This window comes from Aedes albopictus, chromosome 2 (assembly GCF_035046485.1).
Source record: "Aedes albopictus strain Foshan chromosome 2, AalbF5, whole genome shotgun sequence".
Classification (NCBI taxonomy): domain Eukaryota; kingdom Metazoa; phylum Arthropoda; class Insecta; order Diptera; family Culicidae; genus Aedes; species Aedes albopictus.
In genome coordinates, this window is record NC_085137.1 from 126244523 (window position 1) to 126272485 (window position 27963).

General features: G+C 45.1%; 2 protein-coding genes across 9 annotated transcripts in view; one reads left to right on the forward strand and one right to left on the reverse strand.

The window, feature by feature from the left end:
* The window catches only part of LOC109420024 (mucin-2-like), a 196616-nt gene that overhangs the window by 34542 nt on the left and 134111 nt on the right, over positions 1–27963 (reverse strand). The window lies entirely within an intron of this gene.
* Positions 1254–6269, forward strand: LOC134287725 (uncharacterized). Of its 2 annotated transcripts, XM_062850360.1 has the most exons (3): positions 1254–1847; positions 1911–1981; positions 2038–6269. In XM_062850360.1, exon 3 carries the CDS (start codon positions 2124–2126, stop codon positions 5700–5702), a length of 3579 nt encoding a protein of 1192 aa, XP_062706344.1. In that variant the 5' UTR covers positions 1254–1847; positions 1911–1981; positions 2038–2123; the 3' UTR covers positions 5703–6269. The 2 variants fall into 2 exon arrangements, with proteins under 2 accessions (XP_062706344.1, XP_062706342.1); XM_062850358.1 differs by having other exon boundaries at positions 1254–1981.

Here is a 27963-nt window from a genome sequence, read left to right on the forward strand (position 1 = left end):
CAATATGCCCATCTGGAATCATTCAAAGTGTATCTGCAGGGATATCTTCCAGGAAGTTTTTCAGAAAACTCTACCGGAGATTTGTCAAAAATAATCCAAGAATTCCTTCAAAAATTTCACCAAAAAAAATCCCGACAACGATCCATTACTAAAATAATTTCTCCAGATATATGTAACTCCTAAAAAATATTCTCCTAGATTCATCACAGAAATTCTTTCAGAAATGGAAAAATGGAATCAGTGAAGGAAGCAATGGAAAAAAATCCTGGAGAGGGTTACGGCAAGGTGATGGTCTTTCGTTCTTGCTGTTCAACATTGCGTTAGAGGATGCAATAAGGAGAGCGGAGATAAACACGAGAGAAACGATTTTCACGAAGTTCGTTCAGCTGCTTGGTTTCGCTGATGATATTGATATAGCCCATAAATTTGAGACGATTACGGAAACGTACATCCGACAAAAGAGTGAAGCCAGGCGAATCGGATTAGTCATTAATGTGTCGAAGGAAAAGAACACGATGGCAAAGGGCTCCAGGGAGGAATCACCGCGCCCGCCACCCCGAATTTATATCGACGGTGATGAAATCGAGGCGGTTGAAGAATTCGTGTACTTGGGCTCACTGGTGGCCGCCGACAACGACAAATTCAACGAGAAATTCAGAGACGAATTGTGGCAGGAAATCGTGCTTACTTTGGACTCCGCAGAACTCTACGATCAAATAAAGTTCGCCGCCGTCACACGAAGTTAACAATGTACAAAACGCTGATTAGACCGGCAGTCCTTGATGGGCACGAAGCATGGTCCCTACGTGCAGAGGACCAACGCGCCCTTTGAGTTTTCGAACGGAAGGTGTTTCGTACATTCTACGGCGGAGTGCAGATGGAAGACGGGACTTGGAGTAGGCGAGCTGCTGAGAGAACCAATCATCGTCCACACCGGGAAAATCGGGAGGTTACGGTGGGTGGGTCACGACATCAGGATATCGGATAGCAACCCGACTAAAATGGTTCTCATCCAAAATGGAGAGTCATCAAACCGAGCTAGATGGGTCGATCAGGTGGAGGACGATCTGCGGACCCTTCGCTGAGTGCCGAACTGGAGACAAAGAGCCATGGACCTAGTAGAATGTAGACGGCTACTGTGTATAGCAGAGGCCACTCAGGACTTAGTGTGACCAGTAATGAAAGTAAGGTATTTGTTGTATTGGACCAAGTACTGGACTGTCTTGCAAAGTTGTAGCTCCGGCAGTCTATGAGTCATTTCAAACAAAAACAGTACAAGGGAAAAGAAACACCAACACAACGTTTCGTCTCGGGGTTAGTGCCTTCTTCAGAGTAAACTAACTTGTTCATTTAAGACCTCGTCATTATGCTTTTTAATGAATATTACCCAGTACCGAGAGTATCGGTACCAAGGTTTGGTATTTCGGTACTAAAAAATAGCCCGGTAATACTCGGATTGTCTTGTTTTAACGAAATCACCTCTAACACTCAACCAATTTCGATGAAGTTTTCAAGGTATGTAGGGTACCTTGAAAACCACATAGATCAGACCTTCCCCGCTCACCCTTGTACACTTTTTTCCACAAAAATGTGAAAATTTATATACAGGGTGTTACCGGTACCGTCGAGATGGGCACCCTATCCCCAAACGGTTCAACCACTTCAGTGACAAGCCGTCACTATTGATATGACATCAAGGGAAAGGGGTAAAAACAAAACGAAAAACTACAGAGACAGAACGTGAATTTGCTACTCATGCTATTTCTTATTATAGTTAATTATTCTACCTTAAAACTACTTATTTGTGCTTAAGACTAGTGTTGTTTGCAGCTTACAAACTAGTGAAGGTAAAACTATTGAATTACACGCAAAACTGTATACTAAATGTTAAAATTATCTAAACTAATTAGGCACTAAAAACTAACCTAAAACCGAGTTGGACAGTGCAAGAAGCGTCCAGAACTATAAGGGACACTGAAAAGTAAGACAATTAGTAATAATAATGAAACATTGAACTAAAATTAACTATTTTTACAGTTTTAAAGCGATAATAAATCGTCTACGAAAATCAGTGGTCGCCCTTTCATTCCTGTCGCAACACTTCTTTAAAATTTTCACCCGAGATGAGTCATCATCCCGCCACTAGCAACAAGTATGGATGCGGTGGATGTGACCGGCCGGACGAAGCGGACAACCTGGTCCAATGCGACGTCTGTGATGCATGGTGGCATTTCAGTTGTGCCGGCGTTACGGGATCAATTACCGATCGTTCGTGGATGTGCACCCGCTGTAAACGCACCTCCCGCGCTTCCTCCAGAGCCAGTGTCACGAGTCGATCGTCTTCGCAACTAGCGGAGAGTATGGCACGTCTGCGCGAACGCCAAGAGCTGCAGAAACGGCGCACAGAGGTTGAGCTGGAAAAGAAATTCCTCGAGAAGCAACGAGAATTGCTGGAAGCTTCGATTGCCGCCGAAGTAGAGAGAAGAAGCCAGGTGAGTCGAACGGATAGCCGAAGGAGAGTCCAAGATTGGATCGAGAGCAGCGCGGACCAGACAACGAGCGCGGCTGAGGGAAATCGCCAGCCAGCAGCTTCAGTGGTTCAGCAGCACGACACTCATCCACGTCAGGGGAACTCGAATGCCGCAGCGGCGGCAGATAATTTGGACATTCAACTGCACAGCTCCCCTCTTCGCGATCGGACAATCCCTGCTTTCGAGGCCACGGGAGACTTTAGCGATCTTCAACCACTGCCGGAGGTAATCAGTCAACACAATGCCAAGGATCTTATCCGTGAATTACGTGTGAGACTGGAGCGCTGCTTACTGCAGTCGGAGCCAACATCGCCTCAATTGGCGGATCTGCAGCAACAGCTGCAGCTATGCAGAGAAGAGATAGAAGGAATGCATTCTACTGTGTACCGTTTAACGACGGTGTCGATGCCAGCGGCCCAAACCGACAACATAGGAACAACGGTAGGCAGTAACGACGAGCTCGTACAACCGGTAGCCAAACCGCTAGGTGCTATCCCAAAGCACGGGCCGAACGAGTTCCTTCAAGGTAAGTGTCATGCCTCCGAAAACCAAATCGAAATAAACAATATCTCTCAACCGAAATCACATCCAATCATGCAAATTCCCCCTCAAGAGCAGCAGCGTATAGCCCACGCGCGCTCTAATGCAATAAATAACGAGCAACCGACTGTTACCCAACACACTCCTTTTCCCCCTGCAATAACCCAAGTACCACACCTACGACAGTATGCTTTCGGGTGCCAACCCCCAGTGCAACAAGAGTTAGTGCTTCCGCCCCCAGTGCAGCAGCCAACAGTGCAGCAATCAGCTATGCAGCAGCCTCCAGTGCAGCAGCATGCAGAGAGTCAGCATCCAGTGCAGCAGCCACCAGCGCAGGAGCCGTTGTTGCAGTCACGTACGGGACAGCAATCCGCGATGCAGGAGCCACCGGTGCAGCAGTACATAGAGAAACAGCCTCCAGTGCAGCAGCCGCCGTTAGTGCAGCAGTTCTCTGTGCAGCAGTCAATCATGCAGCAGCCGTTGGTGCAGCAGATTGTAGATCGTCAGAACCCAGTGCATCAGCATTCGGTGCAGCAACCGTCGATGCAGCGGCACGTAGAGCATCAGCATCCAGCGCAGCAGCCACCAGTGCAGCAGCCATCAGCGCAGCAGCCATCAGTGCAGCAGCCATCAGTGCAGAAGCCATCAGTGCAGCAGCCGTCAGTGCAGCCGCCGTCAGTGCAACAGCCTTCAGTGCAACAGCCTTCAGCACAGGAGTATTTGGTTCACCCGCGTATGCAGCAGTGTCAAGTTCGCCATTCTCAGGTGCAGCAGCCTTCGGTGCAACAATCTTCAACGCAGCATCCATCTGAGCAGCAGCATGTAGAACGTCATCATCCAGTGCCACGGCCATCTGTGCCGCATGGTCAAATCCAACGACCAATGCAGCTGAGTTCGGCTCAGCAACCGTCTGAGCAGCTGCCGCCCATGCAGCAGCCGTCGATGCCGCCGCCGTTAGTGCAGCCGTCTACACTTCAACAGCAGTCAGTGAGTTGGACATCAATGCAGGCACGTCCGGTTCAACAGTATCCAATCCAGCAGTATGCAGAGCAGCCGAATCTGCTGCCACAGTTTCCACTGCAGGCACCATTGTTACAACAGTTTCCAACGCAGCAGCCTTCGAGGCAGCAACTTCCTGTCGGTACTCTGCCAGTGTCGTCTGTAGGCACGGTACCAGACGTGAACGGGCAGGACAGAAGAGTGGACGAACTGCCCACACAGCAACAGCTAACCTCTCGTCAATCTTTAGCACGAGATCTGCCTACGTTTTCTGGTGATCCAGCCGAATGGCCGATATTTATCTCCAACTTCGAGTACACGACAAGAACATGCGGGTATACAAACGGAGAAAACATGGTGCGCCTACAAAGATGCTTGCGAGGACGTGCATTAGAAAGTGTGCGCAGTCGTTTAGTCTTTCCAACTGCCGTACCTCAAGTGATAGAGACGTTGCGGATGAGATATGGTCGTCCGGAGTTGCTTATCAACGTTTTGTTGCAGAAGGTGAAAGCGATGCCCAGTATTCGAGGAGACAAGTTGGAAGCCCTCATTGAGTTCGGGATGGCGGTTCAAGAACTGTGTGACCACATCGAAGCAGCGGATGAAAGAGCGCATTTTTCGAACCCCACTCTCCTGCAGGAGCTCATTGGGAAGTTGCCCGCAGATCAGAAGCTGATGTGGGCAGGTTTCAAGCGCGGCCGTGTGGGGGTGGATCTCAAGACATTCAGCGAGTATATGGTCGGCGTAATGCAAGATGCTTCAAGTGTGGTGCTCTACGAACAGGATTCACGAAAGGTCGGGAACAGAGAGAAGACGAAAGGGTTCATCAACTCGCACGTAACCAGGACTGACGAAACACTCTCTTCGACGTCATCGCAGCACAAGTCGAGCGGGTGCCTCCATTGCGATAAAGATGGCCATAAGCTTCGAGAATGCCAAGCGTTCAGGGCTCTTTCCGTCGACGATCGCTGGCGACGTATTCGGTCACTGAACCTGTGTCAGATATGCTTGTACAGTCACGGAAAAAGATCTTGTCGGATAAACAATCGGTGCAATGTAAACGGATGTCAATTCAAACACCATCCACTGCTGCATGGAAAGTCTACGACTCCGACAACACACGCAGGCAGCACCCACACTCACCAATTACTCGATTCGGGTATCCTATTCCGGATCATACCAGTCACGCTTCATGGGAAGTCTGGCAAAATTAACACCTTTGCCTTCCTGGACGAGGGCTCTTCATCAACGTTGGTCGAAGAAAATCTGGTAGCGCAGCTTGGCTTGACTGGAGAATCGCAACCAATCTGCCTCAAATGGACCGGGAACACCTCGCGTGAAGAAAAGGATTCTCGTCTGGTATCGTTCACAATTTCCGGACCTGGGCAGAAGCGACTTCGTAAGCTCGTGAACGCTCATACCGTGAGGAACTTGAACCTACCAACGCAAACATTCGAGCTAGAAGAGGCGGCAGAAAAGTTTGCCGATTTGAAGCAACTGCCGATTCAAAGCTACCGCAATGCGAAACCGGAAATTTTGATCGGAGTGGACAACCTGAAGCTTGCTGTACCGCTGAAGATAAATGAAGGAGATGGAACTGGACCGGTCGCCATTAAGACGCGACTGGGATAGTGTGTCTATGGGCGACAAAGTTCTCGAAACAACGAAAGATTCTGCTTCCATGTTTGCGGATGTACGAGAGACGATGAGCTACACGATACCGTGAAGCAGTTCTTTGCGGTGGAAGAGAATGGAGTGAAGCAGCTGGAAACTACGCTCAGTCCGGATGAAAGGCGTGCTCAGGAATTGCTGGAGACGACGACTAAACGAATCGGTAGCCACTTCGAAACAGGCCTACTGTGGAAGGAGGACGAGATCGAACTACCGGACAGCTACGGCATGGCGTTGCGACGACATCAGTGCCTTCAACGGAGGATGGAGCGGCAGCCAGCTCTGAAAGAGAACATAAGCCGGCAGATACAGGAATACATCGACAAAGGCTATGCTCATCGAGCCACTTCGACAGATCTAGAGACGGCAGATGCCAGGAGAATTTGGTTTCTACCGCTAGGAGCCGTCACGAACCCAAATAAACCTGGAAAGGTGCGGCTTATATGGGACGCAGCAGCAAAAGTTTCTGGTGTATCGCTGAACAGTGTCTTGTTGAAAGGACCGGACCAGCTAACATTGTTACCAGCTGTACTGTTTCGCTTCCGGGCGTATTCCGTTGCTGTGAGCGGATATATAGAACAGATGTTCCATCAAGTGGGCATCCGACCTGAGGATAGAAACTCCCTGCGCTTCCTGTGGAGCGAAACTTCTGATGAACCAGTGCAGATCTACCTCATGGACGTCGCTACGTTCGGCGCAACGTGCTCGCCTGCATCGGCGCAGTACGTGAAAAACCTAAATGCCTCGGAACACCAGCAGCAATACCCAAGAGCCGTGGAAGGAATATTGAAGAGCAGGGCCCTACATTTTCAATTTCAATTGAAATTTTCAGGCGAAGTTTGTAAACAATGTTTTCAATCGTCAATGGAAACAAGGCGCCGTCGTCGTCGCTCAGTCCGACTGTCATCGTCACCGATGAACCGACGCTGCCGCGTCGTCGCCGATGCCACTTTGTTTCGCACTCACAAGCTCACGCACGCTCGTTCGATATCGAATGAATCTCTCTGTTATAACTCAATTAATGAGTGTAACAACCATCAAATCTGTGTAATGTTAATGTATGCTATGCATATTTTACTGAATTAGTTTATTACCCATAAAAATATTAAGCAAACATACATTTTAGACAATTTGAAAATTTCAATTGAATCCCAGTCGGTGTGAAAATCAGCCGCCACCCGTCGTTGCGTCGAAGAAAGTGACAAAAAGGGTGGATGAAGCGAAGCGCTTGCATGTTGTTTTGAATGTTCCCGTCGTCGGCGTCCGTCCGATGCTGATGGGCGCTCGCTTTCAGCGTCATGTTTTGGTTTCGACGATGTAGGCCCCTGTTGAAGAGCCATTATGTCGACGACTATCTCGACAGCTTTGGCAGCGAAAGCGAAGCGGAGAAGGTTTCAGCAGAAGTGAGACTAGTACATCGTAACGGCGGTTTTCATCTTCGCAATTGGAGGTCGAACAGCAAAAGGGTTTTGGCAGCACTTGGAGAAACAGCCCAAGAAGACAATAAAAAGCTGTATCTTGAATCGGATGAACAAGTTGAACGCGTGCTCGGGATGCTTTGGTCCTCAAGTACGGACGAGTTAAGCTTCTCCACTTGCTTGAGAGAGGACGTCAGGCAGCTCTTGGATAGCGGTAGTCGTCCGACGAAACGGCAGGTGCTCCGATGCGTAATGTCTTTGTTCGACCCTCTCGGACTTTTGGCATTCTTCGTTATTCACGGGAAGGTTCTTATTCAGGACTTGTGGCGAGCTGGGACAGAATGGGATGAAGCAGTCGGCGATGCAGTATTTGAACACTGGAATCGTTGGACGAAGATGATCGAGTTTGTAGCAGCGGTAAGAATACCGAGATGTTATTTCCTTCGAGCAACAGAACAAACGTACAAAGATGCCCAAATTCACATTTTCGTGGACGCCAGCGAGATAGCGTACTCGTGTGCAGCTTACATCCGAACGGCTGTTGGAGATGGAACGTTTGCCTGTGTTTTGGTCTCTGGTAAATCCAAAGTAGCTCCGCTTAAGCCGATGTCTATTCCGAGATTAGAACTGCAAGGATGTGTCCTCGGTACACGTTTACTGAAATTCGTCCAGGATAATCATCCTATCGTATTCTCCAGGAGGTTCCTCTGGACGGACTCTACGACAGCTAGAGCGTGGATTAGTTCAGACCCGAGGCGCTACAAACCATTCGTAGCCCATAGAGTCGGTGAAACGAGACTACGAATGTTAATGAATGGCAGTGGGTTCCGTCCAAGCTCAACCCAGCAGATGAGGCAACCAAGTGGGGTCGTGGACCTTACTTCAGTCCGGAAAGCCAATGGTTCAATGGGCCACGATTCCTCTGAATACCGCAGAAATTCTGGCCCATTGAACCATTGGCTTTCCGGACTGAAGTAAGGTCCACGACCTCACTTGGTTGCCTCATCTGCTGGGTTGAGCTTGGACGGAACCCACTGCCATTCATTAACATTCGTAGTCTCCAAAATTTCACCGACTCTATGGGCTACGAATGGTTTGTAGCGCCTCGGGTCTGAACTAATCCACGCTCTAGCTGTCGTAGAGTCCGTCCAGAGGAACCTCCTGGAGAATACGATAGGATGATTATCCTGGACGAATTTCAGTAAACGTGTACCGAGGACACATCCTTGCAGTTCTAATCTCGGAATAGACATCGGCTTAAGCGGAGCTACTTTGGATTTACCAGAGACCAAAACACAGGCAAACGTTCCATCTCCAACAGCCGTTCGGATGTAAGCTGCACACGAGTACGCTATCTCGCTGGCGTCCACGAAAATGTGAATTTGGGCATCTTTGTACGTTTGTTCTGTTGCTCGAAGGAAATAACATCTCGGTATTCTTACCGCTGCTACAAACTCGATCATCTTCGTCCAACGATTCCAGTGTTCAAATACTGCGTCGCCGACTGCTTCATCCCATTCTGTCCCAGCTCGCCACAAGTCCTGAATAAGAACCTTCCCGTGAATAACGAAGAATGCCAAAAGTCCGAGAGGGTCGAACAAAGACATTACGCATCGGAGCACCTGCCGTTTCGTCGGACGACTACCGCTATCCAAGAGCTGCCTGACGTCCTCTCTCAAGCAAGTGGAGAAGCTTAACTCGTCCGTACTTGAGGACCAAAGCATCCCGAGCACGCGTTCAACTTGTTCATCCGATTCAAGATACAGCTTTTTATTGTCTTCTTGGGCTGTTTCTCCAAGTGCTGCCAAAACCCTTTTGCTGTTCGACCTCCAATTGCGAAGATGAAAACCGCCGTTACGATGTACTAGTCTCACTTCTGCTGAAACCTTCCGCTTCGCTTTCGCTGCCAAAGCTGTCGAGATAGTCGTCGACATAATGGCTCTTCAATATTCCTTCCACGGCTCTTGGGTATTGCTGCTGGTGTTCCGAGGCATTTAGGTTTTTCACGTACTGCGCCGATGCAGGCGAGCACGTTGCGCCGAACGTAGCGACGTCCATGAGGTAGATCTGCACTGGTTCATCAGAAGTTTTGCTCCACAGGAAGCGCAGGGAGTTTCTATCCTCAGGTCGGATGCCCACTTGATGGAACATCTGTTCTATATCTCCGCTCACAGCAACGGAATACATCCGGAAGCGAAACAGTACAGCTGGTAACAATGTTAGCTGGTCCGGTCCTTTCAACAAGACACTGTTCAGCGATACACCAGAAACTTTTGCTGCTGCGTCCCATATAAGCCGCACCTTTCCAGGTTTATTTGGGTTCGTGACGGCTCCTAGCGGTAGAAACCAAATTCTCCTGGCATCTGCCGTCTCTAGATCTGTCGAAGTGGCTCGATGAGCATAGCCTTTGTCGATGTATTCCTGTATCTGCCGGCTTATGTTCTCTTTCAGAGCTGGCTGCCGCTCCATCCTCCGTTGAAGGCACTGATGTCGTCGCAACGCCATGCCGTAGCTGTCCGGTAGTTCGATCTCGTCCTCTGGTGCCATTGGCGGTATTCAGAGGAATCGTGGCCCAGAAAAGCCAATCCAATCGAGTCTACAAACGAAGACATCAGACCATCAGTACTGTTCCATTTCGCATTCGTTCCAACACTGGACTTTGAGCGTTTTTCGTCATGGAATAGAATGCTACGCGCCGTAGCCTACGCATTGCGTTTCATCTTCAACATCGCAAAACCGGCTCAAAGGCTCCGTGGTCCACTTTCACAAGCTGAGTTGCTCAGTGCAGAACGGACGATTTGGAAGCTCGTACAGCGAGAAAGTTACCCGGACGAGATTGCTACCCTGGAGAGGAATAAATCCGAATTGACGGGACAACCCCTAGATCGGAAAAGCAACTTGGTAAAGCTGATGCCTGCTCTTGACGAGCTCGGATTATTGCGGCAGCGTAGCCGTATTGTTGCTGCGGAGAACGTGACCTACGATACCCGGTTTCCGATAATTCTGCCTGCGAAGCACCGTGCTGTCAACCTGTTGGTAGAAGACTATCATCGCCGCTACCGGCATGGAAACAACGAAACCATTGTCAACGAGCTACGTCAACACTACGCCATTTCGGGCTTACGTAGAATCGTAAAGAAGGTCACATATAGCTGTCAGCTGTGCAAGATTCGCAAGGCACGTCCTTGCAATCCACCGATGGCGGCACTTCCTCCAGCCCGCTTGGCGATGAATGTCCGTCCGTTCAGCTATGTTGGCCTGGATTATTTTGGGCCATTCCTAACAAAAGTAGGACGATCAAACGTGAAAAGGTGGATCGCCCTCTTCACATGCCTCACCGTACGAGCTGTGCACCTTGAGATAGCGTATAGCTTATCAACGGCCTCTTGCATATCTTGTGTACGACGCTTCATCGGTCGCCGAGGATCGCCGATAGAAATCTTCAGCGACAACGGAACGAACTTCCAGGGGGCGGAACGCATATTGCGAGAGCAGATCGACACGGAATTGGCAACGACGTTCACCAACTCAAACACGAAGTGGAGCTTCATTCCTCCTGGAGCTCCACATATGGGAGGTGCTTGGGAGAGGTTGGTACAGTCTGTGAAGGCGGCTATGAAAGATGCCTATGCAGAGGGGAAGTTGAGCGATGAGGGATTGCAAACGATGGTTGTTGAAGCAGAGAGCATAGTAAATTCGAGGCCTCTGACATACTTGCCGTTGGACTCTGAGGAGTCGGAAGCTTTGACTCCCAATCACTTCCTTTTGGGGACCTCTAGTGGCGCTAAGCAAAGTAGTGTAGGCATCGAGGAATCACAAAAGCGTCTACATGACACGTGGGGAGCAATACAGAGTCAGCTGGACAAGTTTTGGCAACGCTTTCTGGTGGAGTATCTACCAGTCATAAGAAGACAGCCGAAATGGTTTAACGAAACTAGACCATTGCAGGTTGGCGACCTTGTCCTTGTCGCAGACGGCGCTCGGCGATGTGAGTGGATACGAGGCAAGGTTACGCAGATCTTCGAAGGAGCAGATGGTCGAATTCGCCAAGCACTTGTACAAACTCGCCAAGGAAGCTTCAGAAGACCAACGACTAGGTTGGCTGTACTCGACGTAGGTGGACAAGGTGCTACCCCAGGACTCGTAGGGGAGCACAGGGGGGAGACTGTTACCGGTACCGTCGAGATGGGCACCCTATCCCCAAACGGTTCAACCACTTCAGTGACAAGCCGTCACTATTGATATGACATCAAGGGAAAGGGGTAAAAACAAAACGAAAAACTACAGAGACAGAACGTGAATTTGCTACTCATGCTATTTCTTATTATAGTTAATTCCCGGGTAGACGAGAATATCTAAATGATATCTCAATTCGAACACTTTTTGCTGTCATAGCTCGATGTGATTTTGATGAGTTATTCAAAAATCTAATGAATATCGCACGAATAGCTTAAAGTGATATGATATCAGTTTTTGTTCTTGTCGAAATAGCTGAAAATTTCTACATAAGAACAAGTTTAGCTCTTCTGCACGAAATGGAACACATACACCCATAGAGATGGCTCAATGTTAGTGAAATGTCATGTGCCACTTTCTGAGCTGTGGAAACGAAGAACCGCATGCTCTTATTCCCATGCTATTCATAACAGCAAGCTACAGTTGAGTGGTAAGCATCACCGCCTGTGAATCCTAAGGTCGTAGGTTCGATGCTGGATGCTGGCATTTTTTTATTTATTTTTTTCTACAAAAAAGTGACATATCTTGTCTGCTATTGTTTTGATCTTGTAATATCTTAACGAGCTATTATTGAGTAGTTCACCATATAAGATTTTGCTATTATTTCTGTTCTTTTACCTCTTATATCAATCAAACCAATATCAGTTTTTGCTCTTCAGTAATTGAATCATTCATAACTGAATATGCTATTCATCAGATTTTTCCACCTACTCGGGTTATTCTACCTTAAAACTACTTATTTGTGCTTAAGACTAGTGTTGTTTGCAGCTTACAAACTAGTGAAGGTAAAACTATTGAATTACACGCAAAACTGTATACTAAATGTTAAAATTATCTAAACTAATTAGGCACTAAAAACTAACCTAAAACCGAGTTGGACAGTGCAAGAAGGGTCCAGAACTATAAGGGACACTGAAAAGTAAGACAATTAGTAATAATAATGAAACATTGAACTAAAATTAACTATATTTACAGTTTTAAAGCGATAATAAATCGTCTACGAAAATCAGTGGTCGCCCTTTCATTCCTGTCGCAACACAGGGGATGGCCAAAATGTTTGAGATAGGCAACTTTTTTTCTTTCACAAAAAAGTTCAACATGCTATAACTTTTCACAGAGTGCATCAAAAACTCTCAAATTTGTACTGTTTGTCAACCTATTATATGTGCATCATTGGTACAAATTTGGGCTCGATTGATTAATTTTTCGCAAAGTTAGAACCGTTCTGGTAAAACACTATTATTTAGACAACTCATTTTTGAACTGTCATATCTAGGAAACCAGTGAACCGAATTGGAAAAAAATTTGAACGTACACTAACAATATGTTTGTCTCTTACAGCCACATGATATACAAAAGCATAACGATCATTTTCAGAAGAAGCTCTCAATTAATAACTGTGGAAAAGATTATAGAACCCAAAGCTGAGAAGCAGGTTTTGTCCCAAAGGAGACGCTACACTTACACCAATAAAACGAGAAGAAGATTTGAAACTTAAGGCAAAACTGGAAGCATTTCCTCATTTTTTTGGTTTTTGATTTTTTATTAACTAACGAAGCAATATTTTTTAAATCGGTTTTCGTGCACATGTAGAGTATGGATCAGGGTATCTTCTGAATTTTTTACGCTGTAGAAAATGTTTTTCTTTTTTGTGAATTTTGTTCAAAAATGGTTTCCGCAAAAATGAAAAACATTTTCTTTCGCGTAAAAAATTCAGAAGATACCCTGATCCATACTCTACATGTGCACGAAAACCGATTTTGAAAATATTGCTTCGTTATTTAATAAAAAATCAAAAACCAAAAAGTGAGGAAATGGATCCAGTTTCGCCTTAAGTTTACAAGAGTACATTTTCGCGCTTCTTCGCACACCTTATCCTTTCCTCCAAAGCTCTCCTCCGATAACGAATCCATTGAACCCACAGGGTGGCTCGGTGACCGAATCTGTTTCTTTTGCACCGACTTTCGCATAATTTCATCCCGTGCCACCTAACAACCGAAAAGATTGCTATTTCGTCATTTTTATTTTTCGCACTCTTCGTCCATTCTTCTAAACACCTTTTCTACGAAAGTGAAATGATTTTCTTTCTTTCTCGTTTGTTTTCCGTCATAATTTTCTTCTAGCATCCACTTTCTACCGACTCCGTGGCGCGCAATGCTCTCTTCTTATCCGCTCCTCTCAGACCCCCGCCGAAGTGCCACCCCAACGTTGCCCCCCATGCGGTCTGACCATTTATCGTCGACGTTGTCATCATCATCGCTGCCTTATTTCCATCCGAGGCTCTGCTGAGCTGTGACCACAGAAGCAAAACAGAAAATCATGTAATGCACAATTTGAGAAAATTGTATTCATCTTACCTACCTACTGGTTGGCGCGCGGGCAATCATCAACCCACTGACTGAGAGCGCGGTGGTTAACCACCGGCAAGTGCGATCAGCCGGGGCGGAAAACTTTTACCATCGCAGTCAGTCAGTCAGACGGTACCGATTGCGAATGCGGGGGTGTCAGGGGGAGGCTGTGTGGCGAGCGGTGCTTTGTTGGTCATTTTTGCCTTTCTCGTACACCAAGGTGTACCGAAAGGCTATATGTTCACTCCAAAAACGAAAATTTTATAGAGCCCTCGGAGGGGTCAAGTCTTATATACCAATCGACTCAGCTCGACGAGTTGAGATGATGTCTGTGTGTGTGTGTATGTATGTGTGTGCGTATGTGCGTGTGTGTGTGTGTATGTGTACAAAAAGGTCACCTCATTTTTAGATAGTAAATATCAACCGATTTCAACGACCGATGGTTCATTCGACGCGGTATATAGTCCCATTGTTTCCTATTGAAAATGGTTCAGATCGGTCCAGCCGTTCCGGAGTTATGGCCATTTAGGTGTTCCGGATCGGCACCCCAGGAAGGGGCCAGATATAAAAACGCTGCAAACCCATGCATGCGACACATCAAACCACGGCATTTTAAAAAACCTGATGAATGGTAAGCAGGAAAATAGTCTCAGACCATGTCTGAACCGGTAGTGTTCCGGAACCGGTTCCGGGTGTTCCGCCGAAAGTGGCCAAATATGAAAGTGAACCAAACCCATGCATGCGACACATCAAACAGTGACTTTTTCGATAACCTGATGAACAGTAGGCAGGAAAACATTCTCAGATCATATCTGAACCGATAGTGTTCCGGAACCTGTTCCGGGTGTCCCGCCGGAAATGGCCAAATATGAAAGTGAACCAAACACATGCATGAGACACATCAAATAGTGGCTCTTTCGATTACCTGATAAACAGTAGGTAGGAAAACATTCTCAGACCATATCTGAACCGATAGTGTTCCGGAACCGGTTCCGGGTGTTCCGCCGGAAGTGGCCAAATATGAAAGTGAACCAAACCCATGCATGCGACACATCAAACAGTGACTTTTTCGATAACCTGATGAACAGTAGGTAGGAAAACATTCTCAGATCATATCTGAACCGATAGTGTTCCGGAACCGGTTCTGGGTGTTCCGCCGGAAGTGGCCAAATATGAAAGTGAACCAAACCCATGCATGCGACACATCAAACAGTGGCTTTTTCGATAACCTGATAAACAGTAGGCAGGAAAACATTCTCAGACCATATTTGAACCGGTAGTGTTACAGAACCCGTTCCAGATGTCCTGCCGGAAGTAGTTAAGTATAAAAGTTAAACAAATCCTCATATGCGACGCATCAAATCGCGGATCTTTAGACAACCTGGTAATCCTTTAGCAAGAAAATAGTTTCAGACCATATTTGGATCAACCGATAGTGTTCCGGAACCGGTTCCGGGTGTTCCGCCGGTTGTAGTCAAATGTGGAAGAGAACCAAACCCATACCTGCGGCACATTAAATAGCGGCAATTTATATTACTTGATGAACGATTAGCAAAAAAATAAACTCAGACCACATCTAAGATCTTTTTAAAGACTACCGACAGTGTTCCGGAACCGATGATAGATAAGATAACTTGATGAACGATTAGCAAGAAAATAGGCTCAGACCACATTAGGCAATATCGGTAGTGTTCCAGAACCGTTTCAGTTGTCACCCCGGAAGTGCTCAAATACAAATGTGAACCAAACCCATCCATTAGACGCATCAATTCATGGCTTTTTAGGAAACCTGATGGACAGTTAGCAAGAAACTAGTCTCGAACCATATAAGGGATAATCGGTATTGTGCCGGAATCGGTTCCGGGTGTCCCGCCGGAAGTGGCCAAATGAAAAAGTGATCCTAACCCATACATGCTATACATCAAATCGTGACTTTTTAGATAACCCGAAAAACGGTTAGCAAGAAAATTGGCTCAGACCGCATTCAAAACTACCGATAGTGTTCAGGATTAGGTTTCTCGAGTATCCTACCGAATGTGGCCAAATACAAAAGTGAACCAAATCTATGCATGCGACACATCAAACCGCGTTTTTTTTTCAATAACCTGAGGAACGATTAGCAAGAAAATAGGCTCAGACCACATTGGAGGCTACCGATAGTGATGCAGAACCAGAATTGGGTAGAACAGGAACTGCAAAAGTGAGCAAAGTCAATGCAAGCGATAAATATGTGTAAGAGAACATAATTTTGACTGAACTAAAGCCACATATATACAGACGTCTCACTCTACTCACTACCCATCGTGCTTGTTTCAACGGTTGAATCAAATATAGATCGAGCCTAACTTTACCAAACACCGTATGTAGCATAGAGTAATGCGGGGCAAAAGTTCACACCTAACACTATATATCAAATAACTATTAAACAAAAAGAAAATAATGTCGTTGTTTCTCGTTAAACGAATCTCTATCACGTTACCTTCGAAACGCAGTACTAGATTTTCTCACGTTCCTTTTGTAGTTCTAGTAATAAAAATTTTAATACAAGTACTCAAATGCGAACTTTTGCCCCATAGTGGAGGCAAAAGTTTGCACTGTGCGGGGCAAAATTTCGCACATTGTGAAGGATAGTTTATTAGTGTGAAGTTCATTTATTTCGTGTTAATTCATGTTCACCATTTCACTCTATGCACGAAATGTGCTTCTTTCAATTCATGGCATTACATGCCAATTGGAACACGGCCTGGTACTCAGCTTTAGTATACAGTGTATTTTATGAACACTTCCAAAACTTATAACAAAGAGCATTCCTTTCCAGCGTTATTGAAGTTGTCAAAATATATTGTGAAGTAATTACAGTGTAACACTTACACAAAATACATGAAAAAAAAAAAACAAATGTGCTGCAAAACATTTGAATGGGACCGTAATTTTAGTCTTACCTACGTCAGTACGGTGATGAATTATAAGTATGAATTTACAAACTACGCTATGAAAGACCACAAAAAGAGTAGAACAACATAATATTCCCAAAAACTTTCAAAGGTTAACACGAATATGGCGAAAAAATGTTCCAAAATTTTTTTTCAGCCATTTTTCATTTTCAAAAGGCGAACACACTGATTGCCTTATAATCGATTTTCTTCCAAAAATAAGTTCAAATCCTCTTTCAGAACGATTTAAAGATGCATACTACACATATTATACATAACTAGCTGTACCCGGCAAACTTTGTCTTGCCTACTGCGTTTTTTGACGTTTCAAGTTTCTAGCCAAGCCCAAGTCCCCGGTGGAAGAGGTATAGAAAATCGATTTTCGAAAACTCTCAATTTGTCCATGTTTTAGGCCTCATAAACCTTCATTGGGTGAAAACTAACAGAACAAAACTAAGACGACCAAAATCGGACCTTCCGTTCGCAAGTTATGCGCGGTCCCACGTATGCCACTGCATTTTTATATATATAGATAGATATTAGTTTCTATACGAAATCGTCATTGCTTGAAATATGTTGTAACTATATTGATGCTCAGGCCCGAATTAAGGATTGTGGGGGCCCGGGGCCCGAGCGGATGCGGAGGCCCCTTGGCGAAGGACTTAAACAAGATTTCTTCGTTTTCAAACAGTATTTGAGCAATATGAAACAAAAAGTTGGCGTGTTTTTACCAAAAAAGGTCTTTGTGGGGCCTCTAAAATGTGGGGGCCCGGGGCTCGGGCTTGCATTTTTTGTCAAATTTTACATACATAGCTAGGTGGTGCGAATAGAAACGGTTTTATTTTTCAAGCTAGCTAACACACACCTACACACTTCCGGCACACAACTTGTAAACACGCACGAGCGTTCAATTTTCTTGCAACCACCTTTCTCAGCGCGGTTGTCAAACATGCCGTCGCGACGCTGTTCGGAAATGGTAAACATAGGTAAACATGATCAATCCACCATTATTCCGATTTTGTTCTCGTGTTCAAAGTTTATTATTTTCCATTCGCGATGGAAATTTTGATGGATAGTTGTTACAAAATTCGCTAAAATAGGCTCAAAACAATTTTTATCCTTCTCCTCGCTTTCCAACGGCTTGACAGCGGCAAATTGAGATGTCGTGACAACAGTTTTGATTATATCCACAACACCTAGATAACAATACTCTTCAATCAATCACACAGGTTCAACAAGGTTTAACATAACCTCCATCTTCAATGTTTGGCTCCCAATGTTTGGCTCCCGATGTTTGGCTCCCGATGAGAGAGTATATTGAGTCAGTCCGCGACACTCAGATACATAGGTTACAATAATAATAAAATATTGCCTGAAGTGTGAAGAAAAAAACTTTGTTGAAGACCGTAAAGTCATTTGTGATTGTGAAAGAAGTTATATCCTAGCTTGTAATTATCGTCTTGATGTTAATCGGCCTTCAGCGATAGTGAAGGTGTTCATGCAGTCAACTGAAAATGCTGATATTTTCCAGCTCAGTCTATACGTTTAACATAACGTCGGATAATGTTCCAATAATAAGTTTCCCAATTTTTTAAGAATATTGCTTTTCTCAATAAAATATTCTCAGGATTCAGGAACAGTTCGGATTACGTCGACGGAAAGATCATGCTTCGGAATGATGGCCCATGCACAGATATTTTCTATACAAAGCAATATTGGAAGATTCCAAAAACAGGGACCGAATTCTAGACCACCCGATAGGTAGTAGATTGTCCGCATCACGACGGTTTCAAACCGAATGGACTCAATATATACCAAAACTTCCGTATGAAATTTTTGAGTTTAGCAAAGCCATCTTGACAAGGAAACTTTGACCGATTGAACCCCTGAAAAAGCCCCATACGGACCGAAACGTCGGAAAAAATCATAAACTAGTGTTTTCGATTTCTCCAAAAGATTGCAAAGCCAAAATTCTGAAGCAAAACTTTCCTAGTCGTATCCCGGCCATGAGTACATGTTCGAGAAAGGCACTATCACCACTAGGTGGATTAATCTGGGTTTTTCTGCTATTATTTCAATGGTGGCGCTCAGCGTGGCGGATTGTTTCCAGTGCGAACGAAGTGATATCTATCCATCCCGCTGAGGAATCCGCGGGCAGTTTCTCTAGTAGTTTATCTAGTTATTTCGAGTCATGATCTTTTGAACACCTCCCGAGAGTTTGGAAGAAAAACGCGCGATGGTAAAACGGTGACGGCATTAAGCTCTTATTTGACAGCTGATTTTGATCAGGCTTTGTTGAGTGTAATTTTCATGAAGTGCATTAAAAGGCAACATTGCCCGAGAAATTGATTTTATTGTGCATCGTAAAAATGTGTTCCAAAGAAGGCAATTTATTCATGACAAAAATACAGCTTCTTATGTATAAAACAGGAAAGAGTCAACCCTCATAAAAGCGGTCTAGATCTGTAACATATGAATTTGTGCGGCTTGATCAATGCTTATGCAAATCTGTTAGGATTTGTATTTTTCTGCAATTTTCTGAAGGAATCTTTTCTTTGGAACTGAAATTCTTTAAAAAAATAAAATAAATCCCTGATAATTCAATGGTCACGATTGAGGATCCCGGAAGGCCATTGAATGCCCACTTCGGCTTCACCAACCCGCTGCAACGACGCCCTCAGTTGGCCTCCCCGTTTGCTGCGTGTCCCCTATCAATGCTCGTCGACTACTGCAAAGCCGTTCGGCGAGTTTCGCATCCTACTTATTTACTTTCAGTCCTAAGCACCCATGGTGGAGCAGAGGGCCAAACTGAAAGACCACCATCGTGGGCGAGTGCCAGCCATCGCCTTGATCTGCGGCCAGGTCAAATTTCTGTCGACTTCCTTTATTTCCTTGTTGAGGCTGCGCCGCCATGAGCCTGTGGGTCTGCCTCTGCTGCGATGCCCTGCTGGGTTCTAACGCTAGTTTTCAGATTTCGTTCCCGTCCCTGCGTAGAATATAGCCGACCCATCTCCACTTTCTCTCCCGAATTTCTGTTGCTATCGGCTTTTGATAATATCGACGATGGAGCTCCACGCTGGAGATGCAATTGTGAGACCGCAGTGCACGAATTATATACCGCAGCCATCCTCCATTGGCACGGTAAAGGCGGGATACGTTGCGCAATTCAGATCACAATACAGCAACTCTTATCCCTACCTCCGCGTAGTACCGGCTGAAAACTACGGGCAGTCTTAGGTAAGATCGAGTAACCAACCCCGGTGGGAACTTTGGTCGTAGGCTGACAGGGAAGGAGGGGTCTGCTTCTGCAAACTTGAGCGTCTGTTCTCCAGGAGGAGCGGCTCACAACAGCGTCTGATCCCCATGTTAGGAGCGTCTGGTCAACGCCCGAGGGTTCGGGGACGGACTCCAAGCTCAACAGTGCTCTAAGGTTCTCCGGAAAGTAGAAGGTTGGTGTTATGGCAACACTGGCCAAGGAGCTCAAATCTTGGATGCTTATCGGCGTGAGTGACGAGCCGTCAATCGTCTGTGACAGGATTGTCATCCAGACAGATCGACGGGGAAAGAAATTACGAACGTACTCGATGTCACATGGAAAATTATTTCGTCCACTATCGGATGATGAATTTAAAGTGATTTAATATTTGATTTTTAGTTCGTTTATGATAGTTCGAATGCCGAGTGCGTGAAATTATCGATAGTCCGATGCTTCCACGGGTCAAACGATGACAAAGACCGCCAGCTAAAAGTTGTGTGCTTAGCTGGTAGTGCAGCCTGGGCACTGTTGTCCTTCTAACTTCAGCTAGATTGAGGAGGTAAGTCCCGAGCGTCTGTTCACCAAGAAGGTGCGGCTCAAACAGCGTCTGTTCTGGTATCCAGCGGCTGAGTATGAAATGCTGTATTGCGTCAGCTATACCTAAGAAGGCAGCCCGTTCATTGCAATGTAGGTAGCGGCCCCGGTAAGGTAGCCTGCTGAAAACCTCCAAACACCCAGAAAAGCAATAGTAGAGTAAACGGATGGATTCAACGGCAACAGACCCGGCAACGAATAAAGGACAACGATTGGAAAGTTGGATCTTGGAACGTGAGAATTTTGAATGGACCCGCACGTGTTGGGCTCCTGGCTCGTGAACTGCGGAATGTCAGCGTTAATGTGGCTGCTATCCAGGAGATACGCTGACCCAAAACTGGAGACGGCAAATTCGGAGCGGTGAATCCCATCGCCCACACTTTATTAAAGTACCATATCTACTACAGCGGCGGCGATAAGACAGAACGCGGAGTTGGCTTTATAGTGATCGGGAAGCCGATGAAGCAAGTTATTCGGTGGAAGCCGATAAGCGTCCGAATCTGTGTGTTGAGGATGAAGGGCAAATTCTTCAACTTCAGCCTGATCAGCATCTATGCGCCAACGAACGACATGAAGGATGATTTCTATGAGAGCCTTTATAAGGCCTACGGAGAGTGCCCAAAACAAGATGTCAAAATAGTCATCGGAGATTTGCGCAGATCGGCAGAGAAAGTTTCTTTCGGCCTGTCATTGGAACGGAAAACCTTCATTCTGTTACAAACGATAATGGTTTGCGTCTTGTGACATTCGCTGCTGCTAGAGGGATGGCAATCAGCAGTACCTACTTCGCACGTAAGAATATCCGACCCAGAGGACTGCCAACGATTGACGAACGAAAATAATGCCGCCAGAAGTCAAATGTTAGTGGCCGGTACCCGGCAGAACACAGAGCGGTACAGGGTGGCAAGAGCAGAAGAGAAACGAATCCACCGCAGAAAAAAACGGCAACACGAAGCATGCTGACGCGTGGACAGGAACGATATGCGGAGGTTTTATGCAACCATCAACGGCGCACGGCACAAGACTGCGCCAGTGCCTGCCATGTGCAATGACCGGGAAGGAAATTTGCTGACAGACAAAAACATGGAGGCAGCCAGGTGGAAGGAGCACTTCGAAGATTTGTTGAATGGTAGCAGCGAAGGAGCACCCAGGAACAGGATTAACATAATGGAAGACGGTCAAGCAGTGGAACCACCAACACTGGATGAGGTTAAAAAGACCCTTAAGCAGCTGAAAAACAGAAAGGCTGCTGGGAAGGACGAGATCCCGGTCAAACTTCTTAAGCACGGAAGCGAGAAGCTACATCAATCAATCCACCAGATTACACTAGTTTACAAAATAAAACAAAAGTCGTGAACTTCTGTCAACGACCAAAATTTTTGAAGCACAATTTAGCGCTGATTTCGAAACCGCACTTCAAAAAAATTTAAGTAGAACAGTTTTTGAGTTTTAACTCAATATTGTGTTTTACAACTTTTTAAAATATGGAATTTAATAAAATTCAAATATCTTGCGTTTTGTTTAACAAATTTTAAATCTTTTTTCATAAATTAAAAGCTGAATATAATACCATTCGATCATCTGAATGCAGGTTTTACGTCAGATTGGTGAAATTTAAGATATTGACAAGTTTTGGGGACGATCTCCTTAAATTTTAGCAAAATTTCCAAAAATATATGAAGAAATGTATTTTTTTCAACAAGAAAATAACAATTTAAAAATTATTTTTCAGCGTTTATTTGACATATCATATGTAGGCGAGTTACAGTAAAAAATTCAGCTCGGAGCATTAATTACGAAGAATGAGATGTGTGAAGTGAACAACTTTGCTTAAAAATGGAACAAAAATCGATTTCTAATCATCAACCTTGTATGGAAAGTCGAAATTTTTTTCGCTCTACTGCAATTTTTTTCCTTCACGTTTTCGAACTCAGAGCATGATTCTACACCAAAAACGGTCATTAGCTTACCGAGTTCAAAAATGCTGTAAACTAGTGTTATTATAAAGATTTGGGTGGATGAAGAATTGACCACCAGCTGATTGGATGGCCTCATATGCCCAATCTACAAGAAAGGGCACAGACTGGAGTGTGCCAATTACAGAGGGATTATCCTTTTAAATTCGGCGTATAAGATACAGTCACGTGTCGTGTTCCACAGACTGCGATCTCTTGAGGAGTGCTTCGTTGGCGAATACCAGGCTGGTTTTCGTGAGGGTCGATCAACGACGGATCAAATGTTTATCCTGCGGATGATCTATATCTATCTATATATATATAAAAATGAGTTTGAAGTCCCTTTGAGGCAACAAAACTTACGAATGGCTGAACCGATCAGGATGACTCTTGCATGATTAGATTCGTATTCATGGTGGCTGTGTTTATATGTAAAAAAAGTTACAAAAATGAACTAAAAGAGGTAAGAAAATTTACAAAATCCTGATTTTTATGACCTGGGAAGAAAATCAGCCCGATTGAAATGAAACCAATCTAAGAATGCGGTGCTATTTTGAGCCCTACAGTTGTCAAACCAGCACAGCTTGGCAAGACAAAGTTTGCCGGGACAGCTAGTCCTAGATAAATTTCGGGAATATAACTTGCAGACTCACCATCTGTTCATTGATTTTAAAGCAGCGTACGATTCAGTTAAAAGAAATGAGCTTTGGCAGATAATGTCAGAACATGGTTTTCCGGCGAAACTGATTAGGCTGATACGCGAAAAGCTGGATGGATCAAAATCAATTATTCGGATCGCGGACGAAGTGTCTACGTCGTTTGTGACCTTGGATGGATTGAAGCAGGGGGATGCTCTTTCAAATTTATTGTTCAACATTGCACTCGAAGGAGCGATTAGGAGGTCAGGCGTGCAGAGAAATGGCTCTATCATCACACGGTCGCACCAAGATGAAGTACATGATAGCGGGTAGAGACAGAAGCAGGCCTAGTGGTGTTAGTGCTGAGGTAGTGATTGATGGGGAAGTGTTTGAAGTTGTTGAATAATTTGTTTACCTTGGAACACTTGTGTCATGTAATAACGACGTTTCTCGTGAAGTGAAAAGGCGTATTGCAGCTGCGAATAGGGCCTTTTACGGATTGCGTAGCCAGCTTAGGTCCCGTAACTTGCAAACGCAAACAAAATTCGCTCTGTATAAGACGCTGATTCATCCGGTTGCCCTCTACGGTCACGAAGAGGGCACGTTAAAGGAGGTAGACCGAAAAGCTTTTGGTGTTTCTGAGCGCAAAGTGCTGCGGACAATTCTCGGTGAGAAACAAGAAAATGGAGTGTGGCGCAGATGCATGAATCACGAGTTGTACCAAGTGTAAGAATATTTCGCTTGTTTTACGGCTCTTTCAGTCTATATTAAGCAGCTAAAACGCCTTTCGCATCTACTGTCCTACGTTTCGGTGTGTATTTCACCTTCTTCTGGGAATTAGAGGCTGCGTTTTGTTGTTGTGTGTGTATGACAACAAAACGCAGCCTCTAATTCCCAGAAGAAGGTGAAATACACACCGAAACGTAGGACAGTAGATGCGAAAGGCGTTTTAGCTGCTTAATATAGACTGAAAGAGCCGTAAAACAAGCGAAATACTCGTCAATACAGTCGTTAGCAGTCAGTCAAGTGTAAGAAGATGCGAATATTGTGAAACGGCAGACAACAGTGGGCTGGATACGTAGTGCGAATGTCGGAAGAAAGAATAGCGATAACAATATTCAGCAGAGAACCCGGTAGAGGTAGGCGACTTCGTGGTCGGCTGCGAATTCGCTTGCTGCACGCGGTTGAAGAAGATCTACACGTTCGGGGAAACTGGAGGAACATCGCCCAAGATCGACGAAGATGGTGCTCTACTATACGCTCGGCGTTGAAGTAAAGTTACTTTGTAGCTAACAAGCTAATTTTTCGACATTCTATCTACCAATAAGATCAGAGGAAATATTTCCTTCTTTTAAACATAGGCTATTCTTTCTAGTTTAGACATTGAGGGATTATTTAGTACTGAAACTGCCAATATCTTATCAAAGATTATTCCTTCTTTGAACCATAGGTTATACTAATGCGGGGAACAGTGGCATGATCACTTAAGTTCATCATTCATTTTTCGGCCAAACGGCATTCGGCCAAATGGTGTTCGCCCAAATAACCCGAAGCCGGTATTCAGACCAACGATTGGAAAGATCAGCGCCCACCAAAGGACGAACGAAAACGGCCTACGGCTCATTGATTTCGCCGCCTCCAAAAACATGGTCATACGTAGCACCTTTTTTAAACCCAGCCTCCCTTATCGCTACACCTGGAGATCACCACAGTATGCGGAATCTCAAATCGACCACGTTGTGATTGACGGACGGCACTTCTCCAACATTATCGACGTCCGGACCTATTGTGTCGCCAATATCGACTCCGACCACTACCAAGTGATGGTCAAACTTTGCCCAAAACTCTCCGTCATCAACAATGTACGGAACCGGCGACCGCCACGATACAACCTAGAGCGACTAAAACAACCGGATGTCGCCTCAGCGTACGCGCAGTATCTCGAGGCCGCGTTGCCAGACGAGGGTGAGCTCGATGAGGCTCCTTCTAGAGGACCGAATGGAAAGAAAAGAATGGAAATGAACCAACTCCCACGCTGAGGGAAGTTAAGGATGCCATTCATCAGCTCAAAGCTAACAAAGGAGCTGGTAATGATGGTACCGAAGCTGAACTCATCAAGATGGGTCCAGAAAAGTTGGCCACCTGTCTGCACCCGTTAATAGTCAGGATCTGGGAAACCGAAGAGCTACTGGAAGAGTGGAAGGAAGGGGTAATCTACCCCTTTCACAACAAAAGCGACCATTTGGAATGTGAGAACTTCAGAGCAACCACTGTTTTGAATGCTGCCTACAATGTGCTATCCCAGATCATCTGCCGTCGTCTGTCACCTAAACGAATGAGTTCGTGGGATGGTATCAAGCCGGCTTCATTGACGGCCGGACGACAACGGACCAGATCTTCACCGTACGACAATTCTTCCAAAAATGTCGTCAATATCAGGTCCCAACACATCACCTGTTCAATGTTCGTATACTTCAAAGCGGCATACGACAGTCTTGACTGCGCAAAGCTATGGAGAATCATGGACGAAAACGGCTTTCCGGGGAAGCTGACTAGACTGATTAAAGCAACGATGGACGGTGTGCAAAACTGCGTAAGGGTTTCGGGTGAACTATCCAGTTCATTCGAATCTCGCCGGAGACTGCGACAAGGTGATTCTCATGCCTACTTTTCAACATGGCTCTGGAAGATGTGATGCGACGAGCCGGGCTCAACAGTCGGGGAACGATTTTCACAAAATCCGGTCAATTTGTGGGCTCTGCGGACGACATGGATATTATCGCCAGAACATTTGGAACGGTGGCAGATCTGTACATCAGCCTGAAACGCGAAGCAGCAAAGGTCGGACTGGTGGTGAATGCCTCAATAACAAAGTACATGCTGGTAGGCGAAACCGAACACGGCCGGACCCGTCTGGGTAGTAATGTTACGATAGACGGGGATACCTTCGAGGTGGTGGAGAATTCGTCTACCTAGTACCCTTACTGACGGCTGACAACAACGTGAGTCGTGAAATTCGAAGGCGCATCCGGCGCATCATCAGCGGAAGTCAGGCCTACTACGGGCTCCAGAAGAAGCTGCAGTCTAAAAAGATTCAACGGTGTGTGGCGGAGAAGGAGGAAACCACGAGCTCGCTGCACTTTTCGGCGAAACCAGCATCCAGAAGGAGGCCAAAGCCGGAACACATAAAAATGACAAATTTAAATTTGAAAAAATTGTAAAAATATATAAAAACAGTGGGTATTGCCAATTTTTGTACGGTAAAAAATATTTGTATGAATTGTATTACGAAAAATGGCCATTTTTCAAAAATCTCGCCGGGGCGACCTCTAAACGTCATTTCTGAAAGTTGCCGTCATACAAAAGTTTGTTTCTAACACCCTTAGCTATCATTTGCAGGGTGAGCCCCCAAGCTTTTCGACCATGTGCAATTTTGGGACAACCTAATGTAAATTTACGTCTTTCAAAACATCCCAAAGTAAAACTTATTTTGTTTAGCGTCTAGCAATCGCTACAACCGATTTGACAGAAAAAAACATAAAACGCGAACTGATTCTACGTTTCTGGTGAAACAAATTTGTTGACATCTAACGTAACCAACCAGCACTTACATGATGCGCGTAAAATTGAGTCCAATTTGTGATTCAGTCTTGAAAACGTTTAGGGGGCAAAGCCCAAAATACCAAGATGGGGTAAAATGCCCCAACTCATACAATCATTCCTGAATGGGACTTGATCATTACTACATACCCGGGTAGACGTGAATATCATAATCATAGCTTAAAACGATCAAATTTTGATGTTATATCTTAATATGATATTGATGAGATATTTAAAAAGTTGCCAAATATCTGCTCAATATCTCATCGTGATATGATTTCAAAATTAGTACTTAATTTGATCTTTGGAGAGCCCAGTGCAACCCGCTGTATAAATGTCGAAATTTTCCAACATTGCGCATAAAAACTATTTTTAGTTTTCAACTTTCATTATATGCCGTCCCCAAATAACGCAACGCTTCAGGAGATCGGGGTTCAATAAATTCCGTAACGCTCCAGGGGAATAGGGAATCCAGCCTAGCGTTACGATCCATACAAAAAAGTTGAAGTTATCATACAAAGGCACATTATGGATTCCGCCAGATCCTAATGAACCAACCATTGAGTTCAAAAATATCGAATTTAGCGTTACATAATAAGTAGATGTTCCCTTATGTACACCACAAATTTTACAAACGAGCACTGGGACAACAAGGAAGCAGAAGTGGCCTTCATTTTCAATAAGCGGTTTTATGGATGCGGCAATTGAACAAAAAAGAAACAGAGTAATCGGCACAAAAAATGCATATAATCGATATTTGCTTTTCTTTAAAATAGGTATAAAAATATATACTGATTTTATCTGATAGATTTCTTAATCCCAGTTTATAATTATTTTATTTCACTGTGAGTAAACCAGCAGAGGCTTTCCGTTTGAGCCCGATGACAACATGAGCTGGACCTCGATGTCGAGCTTGCATTTGTGGTACGAATCCAATAAATAAATCACCGGACAATTTGGAAACTTTATCGGCCCGCTAAGCAAAATACGTCCATTTCGAAAAACGGACCGTTTGATTCTAGATTCAACAAAACATACCGCTGCAGACGACAAGCTTTTTGAGTTTCAACCAACGAATTGCGTAGCGATTCTGCCTCGGGTATACGAACAGACGACAGTCGTGATGACTACGATCTTCTAAATGTTTCCAAAGCTTTTCTGGGCGACAGTTCACAATAGAGCACGTTCGGTGAAGTACATACTAGATTTTTAGCTGTTTTTTTATGGCTATAAGATAAGTTCTC